Below are 24,235 nucleotides of genomic sequence, written 5' to 3' on the forward strand. Positions count from 1 at the left end.
TCCCATTTTGGCCAATCAACACGCTTCCTTGCATCATTCATCGTGACCGGATCATTCTGTACAAATTCCTCAGCAGAAAGTGCAAAGTTTGCAGACCATGCAGCACGTCCATATCGATCTGGTTTATTTTTCTCACGAACACTGCGACGCAAATCATTGTTGTTATCAGCACTATTTGAAGCACTGTGGACATTGTCACTGATGTTACCGATGCTTTCCAAATTTGCACCGTGGATTTCTTGTTCACATTTTTCATCGATGTCATAATTAGCTACCTCTGAATCAAATATGTTGATATAATTCAAACGATCAAAAATTGATTTTTCATTGAACGTCACATTACGACCCATGACAAGCTTGTCACCTTCGATGTCCCAAAGACGATACATCTGTGAAGACGAACCATATCCAAGCATGTAACATTTAAGTGATTTTGCATCTAACTTCGTACGATTTTCTGTTGGTACATAGTTGTAACAAATCGACCCAAAAACAAGAAGATGAGATAAATCTGGCTTTTTACCATACCAAATTTCAGCGGGTGTTTTATTTGCAAATTGTTTGCCAACAGCACTAGTTGGTGAGCGATTTTTAACATAATTTGCATGTAAAACTGCTTCGCTCCAAAATCGACGACTCAATCCACTCGACAAAAGAATAGTCCTTGCTTTTTCAACTACTGTGCGATTGAAACGTTCAGATACCGCATTCATTTCCGGATTGTATGGCACGGTGTAATTCAGTCGAATACCTTTATTGACACAAAAAGATTTAAATTCGTTTGAGCAATACTCACCGCCATTATCCAAATGCAATTTCGAAATTTTTAGCCCATGTTGTGCTTCAGCCATAGAAACGTATTGTTGAAATTTTTCGAAAACTTCACTTCTCTTCTTCATGAAATATACCATGGATGCACGTGAAAAATCATCAGTAAAAGCAACGAAGAATCTGGAACCATCATGTGCCACTTCATTCATTGGACCGCTGACATCTGTATGGATGAGCTCCAAAATACGTTCAGATCGGATTTCCTTTCGTGGTGGATATGGTAAACACGTCTGTTTACCAAGCACACACGATTCACAAAATTTGTCAGCACTATTTATACCTAATTCTAACAATCCAGTTGCCATGTTTTGATTCACCATCTTCTTCATATCATTAACATTCAAATGAGCTAAACGAAAATGCCATAACGTTTGCGAAGCTTTGCTCAATTTTTCCGCACCAGCAATTCCAGCATACACACTTCGTTCAACATAAAAAGTGACTTGGTACAGTTGACCATTTCGACGAGCGGCGAACATATTTTGACCATTTTTGGAGATAAGGGCATCAACACCATTAAAGGTGATCTTGTAGCCTTTGTCAGTTAATTGACGAATTGACATCAAATTACATTTTAGATTCTTAACAAACAAGACGTTTTGAATAGTTTTTGTTGAATTATCTCCATTAAAGAAAGTCTTGACCGAAATGTCGCCTTGCTGCTTTGCTACCAAGGAATCACCTGCTTTTGCTGTTGAAATATTTATTGGCTCGATTGTATGTATATTGTTGAAAAAAACTTTATTATTAACAATATGATGGGTAGCACCCGAATCAAGAACAAAATTAATTTCTTCAAAGCCCTCATTACTATTTCTTGACGATTCACTTATACAGCTAGACGCAATTTCATTGTTGTTCACTATCGCCTTTCTCTTTGATAACATTTGTTCTTCACAAAGTAAGAATTCAGGATCTTCATTTTTTCTTGCACAATTTGCACCTGCAGTTTTCTTACCATACGAATCAATTTTCTTCGACAAATTAACTTTACATTTCGATTTGATGTGGCCTGGCTTTTTGCATCTGTGACAAATTATTTTCGAACGATCTGCTTGCATAGCCATTGAGTCGCTTGATTTTATGGTACGCCTACAACTACTAGCTGCACGCTTTCCACATTCATCCAAAAGACTACTTTTAACGAATTCAATCGTTAATTTAGTTGTATCCATCGTTTCCAGTGCGGTAATTAAGCCATCAAAAGATTTTGGTAAAGTTAAAATCAAATGACATACCACATCCAGCTCTTCTAATGTTGCACCAATCGATTTCAACTCACGCACTACATGATCAAACTGAAGAAAATATTCATTGATTTCATCTCCATCTTTGTATCGCATCGTCAATAATTCTTTGCGCAGAAGTAATTGGCCAGCAACACTCTTGCGTTCAAATACACCAATCAATGTATCATATATTTCCTTTGCGAAAATTTTGTCTTTGATATATTCCAATTGAGAATCACCAACACATTGAACTAAGATGGATTTGCATTTCTTCTCTTCAGATTTCAACGATTCTTTGGCCTTGATACTATTTTCATTAGCAGGAACATCCTCCAACAACGATTGCAATGTATTTGCTAGAAACTTCTCCAAACCTTTTTCTTCCAGCAAAATTTGAATTCGGTATTTCTAGTTAGAAAAATTCGTCCCATCAAATGGCTTCAGTTTTTGTACATTATTTTCCATATTGTTTTATAATAAAGAAACACCGATTCAATGCGCCCAATTCAATAAACGCGTGCGATTTTTATTTAAATAAAATCTTCCTTTAACGCAAACAAAAATTAAAAATTTTTTTTTATTGAATTTTCTCCTGGGCCCATAACCTGTTGGTTTGGCGAATTCAAATAATATAAACTTTATTTAGAGAAAAACTTAGAATGAAAATTAGAAATTATACAAAACAAACTTCGATTTGTTACAGTAAAATTATAGCAAAGTAGATATTCTAATAGATTTGATAGACAGAGGTGGGTTTTGAGAAAAACCTGTGGACGCTTGTGTCCTCTTGAATGCACTTGTCTACCATTTAAACATCAGGTGACAATAACTTATATTTATAATAAATCTACATTCTTTTAAACAACATTAAATAATATGCCTTTAAGAATACCAACATTAAATAAGACGCCATTGCAAAAACGCTGCACAGCCGTTTGCAATGTTAAAATAAGTCTGTTTAAAAATATTATTGTAAGCCGTCACTGATATTTATACAAAATCCTGTTGCTCAACCTCGATTTATTTTGTAGTAATACTGACAAAAGAAAACTCCAATGGCTGCCTAAGCCTATAAATCATTAAACTTTTTTCCGAGCATAATTTTATTACAAAAGAAAAAGAATTTGCAAGCAATTCATCACGAATAAGCTGCAAGGCCTGTAAAACCCATATTAAATAAACCAATGAGAACTAAATTTTAAGTTTTGTTTTAATCTTAGAAATTGTATACAAAATTTGTACCTTGCATAATTTTTGAAACAGTTAAATTTTCTGCTAAAATTAATTTAAAATAACTTTTGGAAGATCATTTGTGGGCTCACAATTCCTTTTCAATAAACTTAAATATTGCAAAAACCATTGGAGCTACAAATTGAAGTTTGATTATAAAAAAAGAAAATATTTAAGTGTATCGTCTATTTTTACCAGAATTTTGAATAAAAACTAAGATGTTATAGTTAAAAAATGAAAATCTTTGGAACATAAAATCATTTAAAATTAACAAATTTCAATGATCAAGTTTAACTTTATTCATTATTTAAGCTTTTGTCCGATAGTTTCATAATCTCTATAGAATTTGAAAAGGAGGAATGAGTAATTTGATAGCAAAACCACTCTAGACTTTTACGACTAACCTGAATTGGGGAATTATTTTGGCAAATATTAGAAATTTGAGAACAAGTATTCTTAATTTTTCAAAATCGTCTTATTTAGTTAACCAAGTAGCGTGGTGGAGATTTTGGTGGACTTTATATACATAACTGAGAGTAAGTTTCTCCGTTGATTTCAGTGATACAATTTCATAAATTTATTATTTGGAAAATGAACCTATCATTCATAGTTCACAAGTTCCTAAAATCGATCGAACCAAAGCTCACCAACATCATTTCTTTATATTCTTTTTTAAAATTATAGCTATAAATTAATAATATTTTAATAATATTTTAAATGGGAAAGTCAATTTGTTTGTTTGTTTGCCCGTCCTTCACGTCGCAACTCAGCAATATTATGACATAATCATAGTAAAAGATCATTTGTTTTTTAATGGAAAAGAACATATTTGTAATGAGCAGCATGGTTTTATGCAAGGTAAATCAACTTCAACAAATCTCGTGCTTTATTGTAGATACGTCACCGATTCTTTTCAATCTGGCTATCAGGTTCACACTATCTATACTGATTTTATCAAAGCTTTTGAGCCAATTTGTCATAAAATTCTTATAGCTAAACTAAATGTTTTCGGTATTCATGCTTTGATTTTGAATTGGATATCTAGCTCTTAATGACGGAACACAAATGGTGAAATTGGGAAATTTTGCTTCAAGTATTATTAAAGTTTCATCTGGGGTTCCTCAAGGACGTCACCTTGGACCACTTGTTTTTAATATTTTCGTTAATGAAATCCCATTTCTTTTAAAAAATGCTTTATGTTTAATGTATAATGATGACATTAAAATATAACTTTGCATACAAAATAAAATTGATCATCAAAATTTCAAAATGATTTAAATATTTTATCCGTTTGGTGTGAAAGAAATGTTTTTCCTTGAAATATACAAAGATGTAATGTTTTTACTGCACATCGAACTTTGGTTTCAATGATAAACAACTACCAAATTTTCAATCAGATTTTGGATCGCAAATCTGAGATTCGTGATCTTGGAGTCATTTTCGACTTAAAGTTGTTGTTTTCGTTACATTTGGACTATATTATAGCCAGGGCAATGATTTCTCTAGCCCTTATGATTTAAAATCAGTTCACATGTTTTTAGTTCGTCCAAATCTTGAGTATTGTTCAATTTTATGGTCTCCTTCTACTTATATTAGGATAACACGTATTGAAAGAGTGAAAAAAGCTTGTACAAGATTTGTAGTTAGACCTATAAAATGGAGAATTGACACTCCATCATATGTATCTAGGTGTGCCTTAATTAGACTTTATTCATTAGAAAAAAGACGGTCTATTCAGTGTTTGTTGTTTGTGCATGATGTATTTTCTTATCGTATTAAGTGTCCACCGATTATTACTTACTTTGAAATCTATATTCCGGAGAGAGAATTGCGGCTCCGACATTTTCTTAATAATCCAAAACATAGATACAATTATGGTTGCAATTAATCATTTTCTAGGTGTACTAAACTTTTCAATTCTTTATGTAATGAACTTGATCTCTAAACAAGCAATTATTTTTTTCAATCTATTCTTTTTTTTATAGCACTAATTAGTATCATATTATTAGGCGCTACCTGCTTTCAGGCCTATCATCGTTGCCTATCGTTTGGAGTTTCATTTAAGAATAAGATATGGGGGCCGATATAAACCAATGCCGATTATCATGTGACACTATCGAAAGATTATTGTAATTAAGTACAAAATAATTTTGAATGAAGCAACATACGTCATGTGTTATGATCAATTTCTCTGTGTCACACAGCTTGAGCCAAACATCAATAGTGATAATATCCTAATTAATTAAGTAATTCCAGTTCAAAGGTTTTAACGAACCATTTAAGTTAATTTTGCTACGACAATTCTTTGACGTTAAACAAGTAGGACTTAAGTTAGAAACTGATCGCACAAACACAATAAACTTAAGACGTTAATATTAAATCAAATGTGAATTTTTCTATCTTATTAAGTCTTGAGAAAATATTACTACGATATTAAGCAGTTGGTCTAGACTCAAGTTGTAGTATTAAACCAAACGTCAAATAATTAATAAAACGTAAGTACCAACCTAGAAAAGGCCAGCTTCATCACTTTAACAATAATCAGCGTTGCTTTTGGTCCCTCTTTGTTAACTTCCCATAGGAAGTTATTGTAATGGGTCCGATTTGTCAAATCGAAAATTTTGACATTTCTCGACGTTTCAAGGTCCCTAGAGTCGAAATAAAAGATTTTTAGAAAGATGTCTGTGCGTGCGTGTGTACGTACGTTTGTACGTCCGTACGTTCGCGACGTTTTTTTCGTTGTCCATAGCTCAAGAACCAGAAGAGATATCGACTTCAAATAAATTTTGTTATACAGATAATAAGGCAGAAAGATGCAGAAAGGGCTCTCAAGAAAATTGCGTGGGTGGTTTTTTTACTATAGCAGTTTGAAAAAATGGTGAAAATTTTGGTTAACCCTAAATATCTTACGAACCAAAAACGCTAGAGACTTGAATTAAATTTTATATAATAGATTGTAACGTGATACCAAACAGGTATATTTTTTGAAAAAAATCAATATAACGGTTTTTTTTTTAAATCAATAAAACTGAAAAAAAAAATTTGTCACCTCCAAATTTTTACGACTGAAATATGATTTTATCTCTAAAACAATTTTGTGCAACGAAGAATAATGTTTTTGACATCTGATAAAATTTTGAGAAAAATCTAATTGACAGTTTTTTTATAAAAAATAAAAATCTTAAAAAAAACATTACTCAAAGTTCGTAAAAATTGAATATCGATTCAAATATCTTTTCAAAAACTTGAAATTAAAGCTTCAATTTTATTTTATCTTATAAGAAATATTGTTTTCAACATTCTGAAAAATTTTGAGAAAAATCGCATTGACAGTTTTTTTTACAAGAAATAAAAACCTAAAAAAAAAATTTATAAAAGTTGGTAAAAATTGATTTTCAACTCGAATATCTTTTCAAAACTTTGAGATATTGGCTTTAATTTACTTTTATCTTTCAAAAAATCTTGTTGTCAACACACAATTAAAGTTTGAAAAAAATCGAATTGACAGTTTTTTTTACAAAAAATAAAAACCTAAACAAAAAAGTTATAAAAGTTGGTAAAAATTGATTTTCGACTCAAATATCTTTTCAAAACTTTGAGATATTGGCTTTTATTTACTTTTGTCTTTCAAAAAATCTTGTTGTCAACATTCAGTTAAAGTTTTGAAAAAAAAATCGAATTGACAGTTTTTTTACAAAAAATAAAAACCTAAAAAAAAAATTATAAAAGTTGGTAAAAATTGATTTTCGACTCAAATATCTTTTCAAAACTTTGAGATATTGGCTTTAATTTACTTTTATCTTTCAAAAAATCTTGCTGTCAACATTCAATTAAAGTTTGAAAAAAATCGAATTGACAGTTTTTTTACAAAAAATAAAAACCTAAAAAAAATGTATAAAAGTTGGTAAAAATTGATTTTCGACTCAAATATCTCTTTAAAAATTTTAAGTATTGGCTTTAAAGTAATTTTATCTCATAAGAAATATTGTTGGTAAAATTTTTAAAAAATCGAATTGACAGTTTTTTTTACAAAAAATAAAACTCTAAAATAAAAACAATACTTAAACTTGGTAAAAATTTACTTTCGGCTCAAATAGCTTTTCAAAACTTAAAAATATTGGCTTGAAACTTATTTTATTTCACAGAAAATATTGTTTTCGATATTCAGTAATTTTAATATAAAAATCCAACAGTCCGTTTTTTCATATAAAAAATAAAATCTACAAAAAGAGTACGCAAATTTGGTAAAAATTGATACGAGTACATAAAGACAAACTTTTAAGCAAGACAAATCGACAGACGGGATGGGAAGTTATCAGTGTGGGTCGCATCCCAGCCTCTTTTTTCTTTTTATGTTTACTTGCCCCTGGAATGTCTCTATGTGATAATTAGATTTTCTTTTACCGCGCTAGTATTAAAATAAATCCAGAATAACTGCTACCCGTTTCCTGAAGTTGAAGCTTCTAAAAACAACTATAAAACTCACCTTTTGATGTATCGAAATTCGTAAAATCAGAATTTCTTTCACTTTTTTACCCAAAAAAAAAATAATATTAAAAAAGACGAAATTGCATCAACAAGGAAACCAATACATAATTTTGTTCTTTATTTTACTTTCATATTTTTTTGTTGTTTAATTAATTTTTTCCACTTTTAATAATATTTTTTGCACAAATTATTCATTTTTTGTTTTGTTTTATTAATAATTGTCAAACAAATAGGGTGGTTTTTTTGTATGTATATTCTTTTTACATATTTTATTATTTTGTAATAATAAATTTCAATACTGTATTAAAATATTAAAGCAATTGGTAAAAATAACAATAAAAATACAAACACAACTTATTTAAATTTAATAAATTACATATTATTAATTGATATGTTTTGTTTTTTTTTATTTTATTTTCTTCTTATTATTTTTTTAATTATACATAGAACATTAAAGTAACACCATTTTTAACACCAATATTTAATATGAATTTGTTTGTATTTAATAAAATAACGCAATAACAACACATCAAGATAGTTAAATTACTTACTTGAATTTTTATTAAAGATAAATATATTAGTTTTTTTATTTAATTTAAGAAAGAAGAAAAAACAATAATAATATAACAAAAAAGATAAAATATTCAGTTCAATTTAATATTTCATGATAAAATTTTATTAACAGTTTTTTGTTTAGAATAAATTTGTATAAATATAAGAATCAAAAATAACTGACTGGATTCATAAATATTTTATTTATATTTTTTGTATTTATTTAACACTGTCATTTTGCAACATTTTTTATTTCTTTAAATCGTATTGTTATTGTTTTGTTTATTTTTTTAAGGTTTTGGTATCTATTTAAGGTTTAGGTATAGGTACTAATCAGCTTTTTTCTTTTTGTCTAATTTTTGTATAATATAATATAATTTATAATCTCACTATATTTTTATTCTTATAACATCTAATATTTTTGAATCTTGAAAGATTTTGTTTTGTTTATGTTTTATTTTGTTTTGCTTTGTTTTTTTTACACTATAGGTACATTTAATTAATATTAAGTTTAATTAATTTTTTGTATAACAGGATTTATAATTTATTTTACATTTATTTATATAATTATATATGTATACTTATCTATATAAATATAGTATATAGCTATTCACATTTAAATGATATGTTTCGTTATTTTTTGGTTTTAATTTTAGCAAAGAATTTTGTTTTGTTTTTCCTTTTTTGTGATATTTTGCATTGCTTACTTTTTGCATTCTTTTTTGTTTTGTTTTTCTTTTTGTAGGAAGGACACAATTAGTGATATGTATTTGTTTTAATTTTTGTCTTATCATCTTTTATAAATTCTAATTTTTAATTTTGTAGCTTGTGTATGATTTTTATGCTTAAGAATAAGTTGTGATCCAAATTGACATTTAAATGTCTACATTGTAACTTTGATCTACTTTTTTTGCGTTTTTTGTCGGAAACTAAATTGATAAAAATATTTTTTAAATTGAAAACTAAAGTACAGAATCTTTTTGTGAAAAGATGACAAAAAAACTGTTACATAAGAGTCAGCCAAAAGTCGAAACATTTAACTTAAAATGGGAATACAATTCAATAATTTTATATTTTAAGAGGTTAAGTAACATGAAAATAGAATAGAGCTGTCAAATTTATCGTACATGAGTTCTATTATGGGAGCAATGAAACAATCTTTTAAAAATTACATGTTTTATTAATAAATGTACTTTATTGTACTTTTTTATTGTATTTAATTTTAGAGTTTAATCAATGGATTGAAATTTTTTGAGACATTCATTTAAGGTCATTGCTTTTTTATGTTATCTTTTTTGACGTGAAGTCATTGCAATCGCTTTCGGAAAATGGCTGCAAAGACTTGATTAGCGTAAAGCGTTTATTAATTAATCAGGGATGGAGGGGACCTACAATTGTATGCCAAAAACGAACGGCGAATTTAAGAAAGAACTTCTCATGACAAGAATTACTTTGGAGGAGGAGTCAGTTCCTCCTAAAAGGCAGTTATCGTCCTTTTTTATATTGTTCGCGAACTTAAGAAGTTATGAATACCATAATAATGATTAAACAAAGTGCGAGCAATTAGAAAAGGAGGACAGTATTAAAAAGAATATATCGATGCACATTGCTTTAGAATGTCTGCATATTGCAATGAGTGTGAAATATTGAGCCTGGTAAAGCATTCTACATTCATGTAGTGTGGCTAAAGAAAGAATCTCTTTATGTACAGTACGTCCGAAATTGGGTTCAAGGGTAAATTGATGAACATTCCCCGAAAAATTTTTTAAGGAGAGAAATACATACAAATACAGTATTGTTTGTGAAAATATCGACACAAAATGATAGGCATGAGACCTCACGTTCAAAAATGTCTCACTGTCAATAACAACTGTCTATAATTTAAGAGCTCTCCTTTCAATTCTATTTAAAAGACTCAGGTAGATTATTGGGGCACCAGCCTAAATATCAAAATTTAGTGACCGGTGGTAATCTACATCCGAAGGACAAGGATGATAAACTGAATATAAAAAGCTGAGGGTATTGTCATCAGCTAAACACTTAAATGAGTTAGAAGTTTTGCACAAAAGATCATTTAAATAGGTAAAAGTTTTGGAGACAAAACGGAGCCTTAGGGCACACCAAGGATTCAGATTTAAACCTGTCCAAAACTACTTGAATTGAACGGTCCGAAAGGTTTCTAACCAAACAAAGGAGAGATTCATCAATATCAAATGCACACATTTTAAATAGGAGAGCCTAATGCCAAGTTGTATCAAATGTCTTTGAAACTTCAAGTTTCAATAATCTTACTTTCTCTAAAACGATCTAAAAATTTGTTTCACTGTTCGGTGAGTTAAACCATGAGATCACCAGTATATCTATTGCTACGAAAGCCATACTGCCGGTCATTAAAAACCTATCGATCTTCAAGCTGAAAATTGATCAACTTTTTCATGACCTTGGAAAAAAAGACTTTGTTGCAATTGCAAGAGAGTTGGAGCATGAGGAGGATTCGCCTTTATTACACACAAGCTGGACAAAAGCTGTTTTCTATCCATTCGCAAAAAAGACATGTAGAAAAGGTTATATTTAAAAGCTTACGCAGTTGTTTTGCCAACGTTCAAGAAATTTTCTTCAGAACAATCGCGCGGATACTATCCCGGCCAGTCCTGTGAATGTCAACATTTGTAAGTACTATACGAGTACGAGAAAACATTCGTCCTACAGAATCGTTTAAGCTTTTAAGTACAAGACGAGTAATTTCCTACTCATTAACTATCACTCCACAGCTCTTCATTAAATACTGTCCAAAAGGCTTAAATAAGTTGCTAGAGCACCAGCCCAGAGATGCGTCTAATACTCTCCAAATGGTAGCCTTCTTATAACGCGGCAGGTATCAAATGCCCTGTTTACTCTCTTAACGGGTTTCATTGGCATTCTTTTCTTGGAAATAAAACAAAGTTTTTTGGCAAATCTTAGGTTTCAGAAGATCGTTGATGTTTTTATTAAAACATGTTTAAGTATAAATGCTTCAGCGGTCTTTTAAGGTTAAAGAACTTACAAGTGATGAGAAGAAGTTGTGAATTTGGAAAATCAAAAACAACTGCTTTATGAATTAACATAGCCTCAAAAAGCCTAATATGAGTTTTTTTTAATTCGAAAAGGTTGTGTTTTAAAAACCTGAAGTGTAAAATTTGTTTTGAAGTGGGATTCGAACTACGGCAATCAAAGTCCTTGAAAAAAGTATAATTTGATTTGGATAATCTTTTATTATTTAAAAGCTTTTCTGAAATAACCAAGCTAGGAACAGTTCAATGTTAAATCAGCACCTAAAAATAGTTACAAGATCACCGATCCTCATTCTGATTTTGAAATTAAACGAAAAATTTTGAAAAAAAAAATGTTCGTTTGCTTTTCTTTTACTTCCTAAAAATTGTTATAAATTAAAAAGTTTATTTGAGAAATGTTTGCCCCAAAAGAATAGAAAGGATTAACGGGGCCTTTAATTTTACTAGCTTAAAAAACTCAAAGTAATATTAATAAACTAACTCTGAAACACAAAGCTATTGCCTCTAAACATTTTAAAAAATCGTAAAATATGTCTGTTCCAATTTGTTTCTTGACTGAGATCGAATATCGAAATAAAGTTTAAAAAAAAATACGAATTATTTAACGTTAATGTGGTCTTGAATCTAATTTGTTGAATGTTATTAACTATTAAGTTTAATTTTAAAATTCTTCTTCTAACATTCTTAAACATTAAGTTTAATATAAGAAATCCTGTAGTTGATTTGATTTTAAAAGGTTAAATTTATCCTTAACGTTAAAATTAAAATATTTTATAATTAATTAGTATTCACAGTGATATGTTCAGTTGCAGTGGCTTGTTTCGTATTTGGTTTTATTTTTGTTGTTTTTGTTTCTGTATATATTGCAGTTTGCAGATATGTTTTTTGATTTTTATTTTTACATTTTTTTTAATAGTAGTATATTGTAGGTAGTTTATATATATTTTTAGGTAGAATATTTCGTTAATGAATTCCTATGAATTTAACTACACATAAAAAGGAAATTCTTAAGACAAAATTTAAAAATAAAATAAAACAACATTTACAAAAAAATATAATTTTTGCAATTTTTTGTTTAAACTATTTTGTACTAAATATATAAATATTTTCAAAAATAAACAAGTAATATATTAATTTATTATATCCATCAATAAATATACCTGAGCACTTAACATCTTTCCATAACGTTTATTCACAAAAACCAATTAAATGCAATTTTAACAAATAATTAACAAAACAATAACAAAAATAAATTTGGAAATAACTTTATAATAATATCACTTTAAAATTTAAACAATTACAAAAAAATATAGAATTTAAATATTTTGTATATAAAAATAAAATATTATTTAGTTGTGTAATGCTAATAATTTTTCTTAGTGTTTTTGTTTTAATGAGTTTAGTTTTAATCTGGTTGTATAATATTATTATGTATATTTACGTCTTTTATTTTAATGATGGCTAATGATGTTCTTTTTTAATAGTTTGATGTCTCTGTTTCTCTCTATTAGAAGGACGTATTATCCTCAGCAGTTGGCACGGCTATTCCTGGTTGAACTCCACCGCCTCCGCTACCGCTTCCCATTGACAGTTGAAATTGACGTTGCGCTTCGGCAACTGGCAAATCATCGTCTGGTTCCAGGGCTGGATTTATTCGGCCATTGCGTTCATCTTTTCCAACCATTGTTGCCGCACCATAGGATCGTGCCAGTGGACCCGCCATCACAGAAAGCTGTTTATATGATTTTGTTGGTTTTGTAAAAAACTATAATTTTAAGTTTTCTTGTGACACATAAAGTGTCTTTTTAATAAAGATTTTTTGAAAAAGTCCTCTCATTTTCATGCATACAAAAAACAAAGCTAAGAATACAAATCATTAAAATTTCAAATTTTATTACATTTTATTTGAAAAATAGGTGCATGCATTTAAAGTGCAATTTATTTTATATTTTGTACATAATAGTGGTTCTGAGTTTAAATTTGTTTTTGGGAACGGTGATCATTCGAACCACAAAAATATAAACTCAATTTTTTTTTGTTCAAACATTGGAAACTTAAAGTGGACAACATTTCAGAAATGCTGATTGCTTAGAGAAATACATTGGAAGAAGTTTCACAAAGCGAACGAATTATACGAGGAAAATAAGTTACCACACATTTTCTAGAATAATAAAGCATAAACTTAATAAAATTAATTACAATATCATGCTATTTTTAGTCGAATGAACTATTGTTGAAATTTTAACCATCTGAACCACATTGATTTAAAATAACAATTTAACCCAGGAAAGGATTGAGGCCCCGGGCCTCCACAATATATGAAGAATCGGTGTTCTTCAGTTCATGGAAAAATCAAATATTATTCACTAATTGGTAATTTGTCCATCGGCTGTTTGATTCCTTGGTTTCGTGGAGAATTTGTTCACGTTTTTCACAGAAAGTACAGAGCGGCATCGAATTTTGATTGAGAAATTATCGGAGAAGAAAAGCGGACAGTTTTTAGTCTTGAAAAAGTTCAGCGACACTCGTTGGCCTTGTCGGGCTGAAGCTACGAAAGCCTTAGTCAACGGCAATTTGGAAATCGGTAAAGCTCTAATTAGCATATCTTTCAATAAAGAGCAAAAAGGCATCGTGAGGAATGAAGCAACGCACCTTCTACAGAAAATGAGTGGTCTCGAAACCGCTTTGTTTGCAACATTTTAAAACGATATCTTGGAGCAATTCAACGCTATAAACAAGATGTTTGTAAGACCCGAAAATGATTCTTGAATTGCCAATGCGTGCACTAGAATCATTGAAATCATTCGTGGAATCCAAACGAAATAATTGTGATAAATACGAGGAAGCAGCCAAAAAAAATACTCCATACTAGTGAATATGTACAACCACGAAACCCGCAAAAGAACGAGAAATGTGAGGTTGAATCCGCTCGATTACGGGAAACCACAAGACGCAAGTCTGTCACCCAAGAAAAAATACAAAGTATCCGCCTTCATCCCAGTGATTGTCCAGCTATCCGTTTCTCTTACTAAAAGATTGCATGCCTATGAAGCTGTACGATCGATTTGGATTCCTGAATCACATCGAGAAGATGGATGCTAAAAATTTGCACGCTGCAACAGAGGCATTGGTGAAAGTGTATCCGGATGATTTAGGGCCTAGTCTTGGTAATGAGTTGGTTCAATTTGTGTCTTTGATTGACTCATACAAAAAGGAAAGGACTACCAAATTCTCGAAAATCAAAATTTTAGAGCTACATTCCCAAACATCGAAATTGCATTGAGAATGTATTTGGTTTTGATGGTAACAAATTGCACTAGAGAGCACTCATTTTCAAATTTGAAAACTATAAAAAATAGGCTTCGAACCACAATTGGATAAAACCGTATTTTCTCTTCTAAGCATTAAAAGCGATTTACTCCGAGAACTAGATTTCAACGAAATCATCAACGATTTTCCGGCGAAAAAAGCTCAAAAGGTTCCGTTCAATAACGCTACAATTTTAGATAATTCTTTTTTTTTCCATTTATATTAATTTAAAAATGTTAGTTCAATACAAAAGGAATCTACTTGGTTTCACAATAAATTATTTATTGAACAACTCGGGTGAAAAAAAATGGTTTGCTTTATTTTTAAAATAATTTGGGGGCTAGGGGCCTCAGCTTTTTTACTGCCCCAAGGCCTCTAGACTTCTAAATCGGGCCCTGATTAAATCGGGTTAATACTCAGAAGGCTATAATTTTGAATAAAACAAAGTAGTTCAGTATTTTACATTTTGTATTTTTAAGATTTCTGTGAAATTTTCCAGAGCAGCAAAATCAAATATATACATACATATTATATACACACTATAAAGTTAAGTATTCAATCTCACTTAGAAATCAAATAAAAGAAAGAAGAAAACTCTTTACTCTGATTGGGATTACAAAAAAGAAAATTACGTAAGATCTCTCCAAACGAATATCTTTGAGAACTTTCTGTAGGAATTTAGAAGTCAACTCAGAGGTATCAAGGCTACGTAAGATCTCTCAGAAAATCCAGCTATGCTTTGTTGTTCAAATAACACTGATGGTTAATAGACAAACTCAAGCCAAGAATTCCTCAACTTGCCTTGGATGCATACTTTCAAGGTGGTTCCCTTTTTGCTGACAACTCTGACATCAGTAGTTGCATCAATAACTTAACTCCTCCGCAAGCTTCGATCCATACAATTTTGCTGGGATAGATACAATAATTCCAGCGGAACTTCAGAAAAATTATGATATTCTTATAATTATTCTTACCAACATCTGGAATATATGAATGGTAAAACCTTTGAAATCCATCCCAAGTTAAGCCCCATATTTTTGGCAGACCATTTTAAAAATTTGCTATCCCCAATTCATGAAAGAAAAAACTTTCATTTTGCACATCTGCATGAAGTTTTAGACACAGATGTAACCAACTAAGAAGTAGATGGAGCAATGAACAAAATGAGGAATTGAGGATTGGATACCAGCGAAATTTTTATGTATGGAACCGTTGAGTAGTTAATAAGCAAGCTTAATGCAGTTTACAACGAGGTGTTTGGAACAGGCATGATTCTTCAAGAATTTAGTGAATCAATCATTTTTCCGATCCACAAACGATCTGAGATGTCGAACTATCGAGCAATATCTTTTTTAAACTCGTGCAATAAAATATTTACAGTCATTCTGCAAACACGGTTTAATAATTGCATTGATGAAAACAAGCTGTTGAAAGAATTTCAGGAAGGCTTTAGATCTGGTTACTCAACAATACATTATATCTTTGTTCTGAAAAGCATTGCGGTTTCATTTATAAGAAGAAGGAAGAATTTAGACGCGTTCTTCTTAGATTTTAAGTCTGCATTTGACACGGTGAATAGGCAAGCTCTTTTCAATAAGCTTTTTGGTACGGGAATCTAGTTATAGTTTGGAAGAGTCCTGGATACTAATGCAGCAGTTTGGAATGGTACAGAAAGGTCGGAATTGTTCAGACCGAAATCAGGCATTAGACAATGTTGTACGATGAGCCCAAGCCTATTCGCTCTACCTCTATCGAAGACTTAGTAGATTACCTACCTGCTGGTATCGAACACGCTGGAGAATTAATTAAAGCACTGCTGTTCGCGGATGATATTGTGGTTCTTGCGTCATCTCCAGAATCACTACAGCTTATGATGAACCAAATTTTTGATTATTGTTAAATATGGAACCTAAAAGTTAACATGAAAAATTCCAAGATCATAATTTTCAAGAACAGATGAGGTAGAAACTGCCTTAATGACACTCTTTTTTTAAGGTACTAGCAGAATCAATATTGTTCTATACAGCTTAACAGCGAAACAATATGAAGATGTGGAAAAATTGTTATGCTTCTTCGTTAAAAGAGCCTCCCAACTGCCACCAAATACGCCGATATATAAAGTTATTTTGGAAACGGGATGGTAGCCACTCTTTGTACGAACACTTCGAATGCAGATTGATTATGTCATCAAAGTCATGAATATGGATAATTACCGGTTACTTAAAATAGTGGCACTTCAAACTATAAGAGAGAGTTTAGGATGGTATACAGAATGAATGAAACTTGCTAGTTAGTGTGACAAGGACCTTTGATTTTAAACTACTGGAAAGAGTCACTGTACCACTTTATTGCAAAAGCGGATGATATGTTATGGAGAAAATGCTTCAATAAAGCAACTGGGTCTCTGCAATGAGTAATTTACAGTGAACTCAATCACAATTTGGAGGCGAAGAACTATTTTCGTAAACAATGTAAAATATTCAAGATGAGCAATACAATATGATCTATATATCCGAAGACATATAAGCCTATCATCATATCTTCTAACAACATTTGAATTTCTGGTAGGTATCCACTTGAGGCCAGACATTTTTCAATGCTCAACATGCATACAATAAAAGGAAATTTGTAGACATTGCTTTGCATACACAAGTTCGAAATATCGATATTATCAACTCAAAACTTGGTGCCTTTACTGCACGAAGAAATATCAATAGAGATACCCCGCATTGCAGTGTCTTTTCTCCTCTTCTCTAGAACCTAGTAGTGAACGAACTATTAACAATGTTAGAGAAGGTGTGGTTTGGATTAATTGCTTATACAGAATAAGTTGCCATAGCAGTATCTTGTAAGAAACTACAATAAGGTGCTTTAAACAAGGTCATTACCAGATTGGTGTGGACTTGGCGTCAATCCGTGCAAAACCGAACTTGTCCTCTTTACTAAGAAATATAAAATCGCCCACGTAGTACACCGCTTAAATTTTTAGACAAAGCAAAATACTTGCGTCTTATCTATGTCGTTAAACAGATAAAGGGTAATTTTTTAGCTTTTATCTTTTCGTGGTCTTTGTTTCACTGTTAAACATCTTAAGTTTGGTCTATAATTTAAACATGAAACGGCTTACAAAAGAACAACGCTTGAAAATTATTGAATTTTATTATCAAAATGCGTGCTCTGTTAAGAAAGTTCATCGCGCGCTTCTTCCATTTTATTAGCAAGTTACTAAAGTTCGCACCAAATTTACATTGTTGGACATTAAACCACCAACAAGCTTAATTAGAGTGCGAACTGAAGAAAATATCGCAGCTGTATCGGCTAGTGTTAATGATGACCATCAATTATCGATTCGTCTCCGTTCGCAGCAATTGGGCCTCTGTTACTCAACAACATGGACAATTTTGCGGACTCCACATTAGAGACTTTTACCAACAATAATCCTAGTGATCAATAACATTCCAACATCCCAAACACTTTATAGCTAGCGCAAACTGGTTCAACAAATATCTCTTAAAATCCATGTGGTATCACAACGGGCCAACTTTTGTTCTAAGTGTATTGGTTTTTCCGTCAACAGGCACCTTAACCTAACTTGACCTGTCCTAACATAATCTAGAAATCATATTGGTTTGCATTTCTCTTCAACCATTTTGAATTACGCGATAGAAATATTAGAGATTTCGAATCATAAAACTCTGTTCCCAGATTTCTGAGAACACAAAAATCTCTGAGAATTTACAAATATAAAGTTAATTTTTGAAAATGAAGTTAATTTTTTAAAAAAAGCGTTAAAACTTTCAAAATTTATTACAAAAGTGGTGAAGCAACTTTTTACTATTTAATGTTGGTCGTCATAATAGACTGAACACGCAAGAAACCTGTAAAATTGTGAAACGTTACTTATGTATGTATGTCTCCTCATGGAAAAGTATTAATAGTTCAAAATCAAGTATTGCTGATGATTTATCGATTGAAGAGAAATTGGTCCTAAAAAAATCTGCTATTTCCAATACTTGAAAACTATTAAATATATCAAAAAATTAGACAACTGGTATGTCTTAGTTTTATAATTAAAGTAAATGACAGCTTAAATATTTTCAGAGAAACGAATTTCTCAACGAAATTCCCGCTAGGAATTCAAAATATCCAAACTACAAGCACTATTTACAGCCTTATGGTCGAAATTCTTGAAATTGGCAGACAAACTGTCCGTGTTTTTGGAACACTGTTTAAAGTTTTAAAGAATGTGTTATTTTATGTTCATTTCTACAAAATTTTAACTGACAGCTGTCAAATTATTTTGATAAAAGTTCCAAAATTCTCACAATTTTCACTATATCAATATTTTTTCCTAAGTGAAAGACAAAATTTTCAGATTCGAACTTAAATTAAATGAAAACTTTTTTGTAATATTTATAACGTGAAGTACAGGTGTATAGTACCTACATACACATTAAAAACAAAAATATCTTTAAAAACATTCATTATCTTAAACTCGAACTTCCAAAATCAAATTCCAATGATTTTTATTTTCCTTCTTTTTAGTTATGACCTCAATCCTGAGTTAAGAGTTTGTGTCTATACAAGCAAATACAATTTCTGAAAAAGACGCTTATTTATAAACTAGAGGATGCTTTAGTTCTAATTTTTTGTAAGGCCAATTTTTTTATCTTTTTCCCACGGGTTTCATAAAATGGCTGCTTCAAAACTAACAATGTCTTGAGAATTCAGACAATTTCTAAAATTAGTCTAAGAAATATATTTTTTCACCAACTACGGAAGTAAAATTGGAAATTCAACCAAAAATTATAATTGATCCAGTTTAAAAATCATATTTAAATTTCATGCATAAGCTCTAAAAATTATATCTATATATAATTTACATACTTTAAAAGCAACTAAAATCATTTAAATATTTTCGAAACAAAACAAAGCAAAATAAATTTCAGATTTGTTTTTAAACTGAGCAACTTTATTTAGGTAAAACACAAAACAAATAAATATCCAATTCAACTTTAAAACTTAAATAACAATTCATAACTTTATGTATAAGCAAATTTCTAATAAGATCTCAGCATTATTACCTGCTCGCCAGCTTCTGATGGTTCTCCAACTCTTACAATATCTTCAGGAATATTGACCACGCATTTGAAATAATCATAATTCGGTGGAAGTTTCCCAGATTCAAACATCATTCTAATTTAAAAAAAATAAAATTCCATTCCATTTCAAAATATTTTATAAAAATTTATAAGTACGTACTTTGTCCACCAGGATACAAAAACTAATGTAAACAGACTCATTATCATTGCCATTGTTCGGAAGGGAAACAATTGAGTTTTAGTTTCTTCATCAAAACCAGGATAATAGATGAAAGCATCAAGACCCATCAAGGGCTCTCCGCCTGACAGCCGCACAAAGAAGGCCACCAAATATGCTGCTAAGCTGCCATAAGTGTTGCAGTGGTGCTTAAAATGCACCACCATTAGCAATTGTGGGAATAGAATGACGTAAACCAGATCGGAACACATTGACCTAAACAAATACAAAAGAACCAAATCTTCAAAATACCTGAATCTTCGAAATCAAATATTTACGATATGTTTATGGATACGTACCATAGTCCATAAATTGAAGGAATCGTTAAGGCCATTACAGTCGACATTACACCAACAACAAGAATACCAACTCGCATAACCCAAATTATTTCCATTTCGGATGCATTTTGACGAAATACCATTTTGTATACGTTGCGGGCAAACATGGACGATGCCGATAGAACAGACGAATCAGCTGAGGACATCACAGCCGCAGATACAGCACCAAGTCCGAAGAACGACACAAAATCAGGTGTCAAGTATTGCAGCACCATAGGAAGTATCATACTGGTCTGGTCAACAGTCAGTGGGTATGGACCCTTATAGTCAGTTTCGTTCCAAGCTTTTTGATTGAAAAATTATTATTGATTTTTTTGAATGAGTTTTTGAATGCAAAGAAAGGCGATGACGACGGAGGTTTTGGATAAAGGGATTTTTGTTATTTTTATATATGTACGTACCAGTTGATTTTGCAATTGCTCCAATTAGAACCGGTGGGATGGCCATTAAGATACAACCGAATGCTGCAACATAGGATAAAATTTGTGCTCGGCCAGCAGTCTTACTCGATAATACTCGTTGGAAATAGACCTGCAGATATGAAAGTAATAAGAATAAATATTAATTTAATTTCTAGAGAATAAATGTACTTATATGTACATAGCCCAAACTTATCTTTAAAGATTCTAAGGGCAGTTGACTAAAAGATAAATTATGGCAATGTGCTGATGAAAACAGTTTTCGTTGAAACATAAAGGATTAGTTTTGTAACAGCGATATATTTTCAAGATTCACGGTATTCTAACTTTTTGAGGTCATCTTTATTTACTTTTTCTTACAGTTGAATTGCTTGAGGAGAGGAATCCAACTTGTTTTTTTTTAAAGCGTTAAAGCGACGGTAAAAAAGAGTAAGACAAGAAACTGGAACACGATTTTCAAAAGTAAATGGCTCACCGATGATATCTTTATCAACAAATTTAAATGCATTTCGGTCAATACTGCTAAAGAGTTTTAAGTATGTTGCAGTAGTATCATCCTGTAGTACCCGTGGCATGATGGTTTGTGCGTTGGACTGTCATGCAAGGGGTCTCGGGTTCAATCCCTGCCTGTGCCACCTTAATTTAAAAAAATTAATTTTCGCGGGTACTGCCTCTTGCGAGGAATTGACAAATCCTTCAAGAGTAATTCTTGTCATGAAAAAGTGCTTTCTCAAACTAGCCGTTCGGATTCGGCATAAAATTGTAGGTCCCCTCCATTCCTGACAACATTACTCGCACACAGGAATGGTTGAGAGTTGTAAGTCACTAGGCCCTGGTTCACAACGGACTGTTGCGCCACCCCATTTGATTTTTGAGTAGTATCATCCTAGAGATGGATTTATACTCAATCCTTGGAAGTACATTAAATTTATAGATAACAGCCTTATAAGAAGGACAAAAAAACTAAGTTGTGTTTTAACGACAACATTGAGATTTCGACTCACTAAATTTGACTGGATTTTTGATTCCCCACTGTTAGACATTGGCGTTGAAGATCCACATTTTCAGAGAAGGATTGTTTTCTTAAAACGAATACGAAAAGCTAAGGGTACCATTGTCAGGGAAGTAGGTAAGTGGATTAGAAGTTTCATTTTTAATTAATGATTATAAAAAAGTGGAAAGAGTGTCGAAAAAAGAAGAGAGCCCTGGTTAGGTTAAAGTGGCTGTCCATGATGGAATCGAACACACTTATACCAGTTTAATGGTCCATTGTGATACCACATAAATCTTGAGGTTTTCTCCTTAGTTCAATGGAACCAGTTTGAGTCCCTTACGAAACGTGAGATTCTGATTATTCCAATATGATTTAGATCGTTAAAGAAGAACTCTCCGAGGTAATTCTTGCGTTTTTGAGGTATAGGAGCCCATGTGCAGAGAAGGTGAAGAACTGTTTGCTCCTCTTCTTCGTCCATACAGCTTCTGCAAATGTCATTTGCCTTCTGCATAGCGTCCTGAATTAACAATAGTTTACATGTAGCGATATGCCAAACGTGGTACTATATCAATCCTGGCGAGTTCATCTGCCTTACAGTTTTCTGAAATGTCTTCAAGGCCCAGCACTCAGCAAAGATGAATATTAAACTGTTGTGCCATCTCCATAAGAGATGGTCGACAGTTATGGACTTTTATAAAGTTTGTCGAGACAGAGTTCTGAGAATTGATAATAGCCCGACTATCTGAGAAAATACGGATATCAGATGTTGATTTCACGTTTTCTTTAAGCCAGGACAAGATTACTTTTATCGCCAAAAGCTCCGTCTGGCACACTCTTAAGACACGCTTGAGACTTAAATTTAATCGTTCAAAGTACACACCTCCACCAAACCCTTATTTTATTTCTGATCCATCAGTATAAAAGTGTACTGAGTTGTCTTCCAGGAATGCCCTATCCTCCCAGAATGATCTGGAAGGTAAAGAAATCTGGAAGTTTCTGTCAAATTGCAGTTTGTGTGTGCTTTGGATTTGATGAACGTGGGACTTTATTTAATTTGTCGCGGTATATAGCTTTCTCTAAAGCAATCCAGCATAATGACACACCGTACATAACAATCGGTCTAATTACCGATGTATAAAGCCAATGCGTGATTCTGGCCCAGCCACACCGATCAGCCCAAAGTATTAGTCTCTCTAAGGCATTTTGTAAGAGTTCTTTTAAGGTGTTAAGATGCTTTCCCGATACTGTTATAGCAACGTCGTCCGCATAGGCGATCACTCTGTAACCCTCCGAATCCAGGCTAATTGGGATTTCATTCACCACTAGGTTCCAGAGTAGAGGGGATAGAACACCACCTTGCGGTGTCCCTCTACTAAAGAATCGTCTGCCAGAAGCGTTGCCCAGTTTTGAGTTAATTATTCTGCTAGTCAGCATTGAAGGAGTTAACTCGCCAAGCGAGCTCTCTACGTTTAGAGATGTTAGTGCAGATGTGATTGCAGATGTGTCCACGTTGTTAAATGCACCTTCGATGTCAAGGAAAGCAACAATAGTGAACTCTTTATGATGGAGGGAATATATGATGGTGCGTACTAAAGTCTTTAAGGCTGTTTCCACCGATTTACCTTTACAGAAGGCATATTGAGACGCAGACAGAAGTCTTGTATCAATACTTGCCCTTAAATGGATATCAGTCAATCTTTCCAAGATCTTAAAAAGGAATGATAATAGACTTATTAACCTGCTTCGGGTATAAAAACATCTTTAACTTCTCTACATGCCGATGGAGTATGGACCAGTTAAAGACAGCTGTTAAAAATTGCCTCAATGATTGGTGCAATTATATCTGATGTTTTTTGTAGTTTGGCTGGTATTATTCCGTCTGGTCCTGTAGATTTAAATGGTTTGAAGCTGTTGAGAAAACATTGTAGCTTGTCCCTTGTGATCAGACCTTGTGGATATGTTGTATTTTACCTTGAACGAATATGATTGTTGCAAATTTAAGTTAGTGAACTACCAGGAAAGTGAGTGTCCTAGTAGCAAGTACAGCGCCTCGTTACTTGAATTTTTTTAGGAGCCGTCTGCGTTTTGCAAGCCGATAGGCATTGCTGAATAAGTTGAAAGAATTGCCCGTAACCTGAAGGCTTCAGAAGTTTCTTCTATCGTGCTTCAGAAAGATCGCCAGGAATGGCGCTTAGATTTCCTTAGTGCCTTTTTTTAAATTCTTAGGGATTCTTTGTAAGAATCAAAGTGAGAGGCTAGTCTTGCGGCTTTGGCTTGGTGAAAGAGTTTTCTACATTCTCTTCTGAGCGAGTCAAGCTCTATGGCCCCGGGGCACACCAGAGTATATTATTTGTTTAAGTCATGAACCCATCTAATACTCCTTATTATTTAATGGAATTATTATTTAGTCGAAGGAAGGATTCGACAAAAGCAAATGCATTTTCAATGAGAAAGCCTGATGCTATACTCTATCAAA

General features: G+C 31.9%; 1 protein-coding gene across 1 annotated transcript in view; it reads right to left on the bottom strand.

The window, feature by feature from the left end:
* Positions 1 to 7,858: 7,858 nt before the first annotated feature.
* Positions 7,859 to 24,235, bottom strand: part of LOC129939360 (high-affinity choline transporter 1) — a 33,583-nt gene continuing 17,206 nt past the window's right edge. Inside the window, exons 6-10 of the mRNA XM_056047345.1 lie at positions 20,748 to 20,877; positions 20,308 to 20,629; positions 19,952 to 20,224; positions 19,774 to 19,885; positions 7,859 to 13,112 (exon numbers count right to left, since the gene is read on the bottom strand). Coding sequence (XP_055903320.1) covers positions 12,888 to 13,112; positions 19,774 to 19,885; positions 19,952 to 20,224; positions 20,308 to 20,629; positions 20,748 to 20,877 — 1,062 coding nt within the window. The 3' untranslated portion in view covers positions 7,859 to 12,887. The remainder of the gene's footprint in view (positions 13,113 to 19,773; positions 19,886 to 19,951; positions 20,225 to 20,307; positions 20,630 to 20,747; positions 20,878 to 24,235) is intronic.

This window comes from Eupeodes corollae, chromosome 1 (assembly GCF_945859685.1).
Source record: "Eupeodes corollae chromosome 1, idEupCoro1.1, whole genome shotgun sequence".
NCBI classification, from domain to species: domain Eukaryota; kingdom Metazoa; phylum Arthropoda; class Insecta; order Diptera; family Syrphidae; genus Eupeodes; species Eupeodes corollae.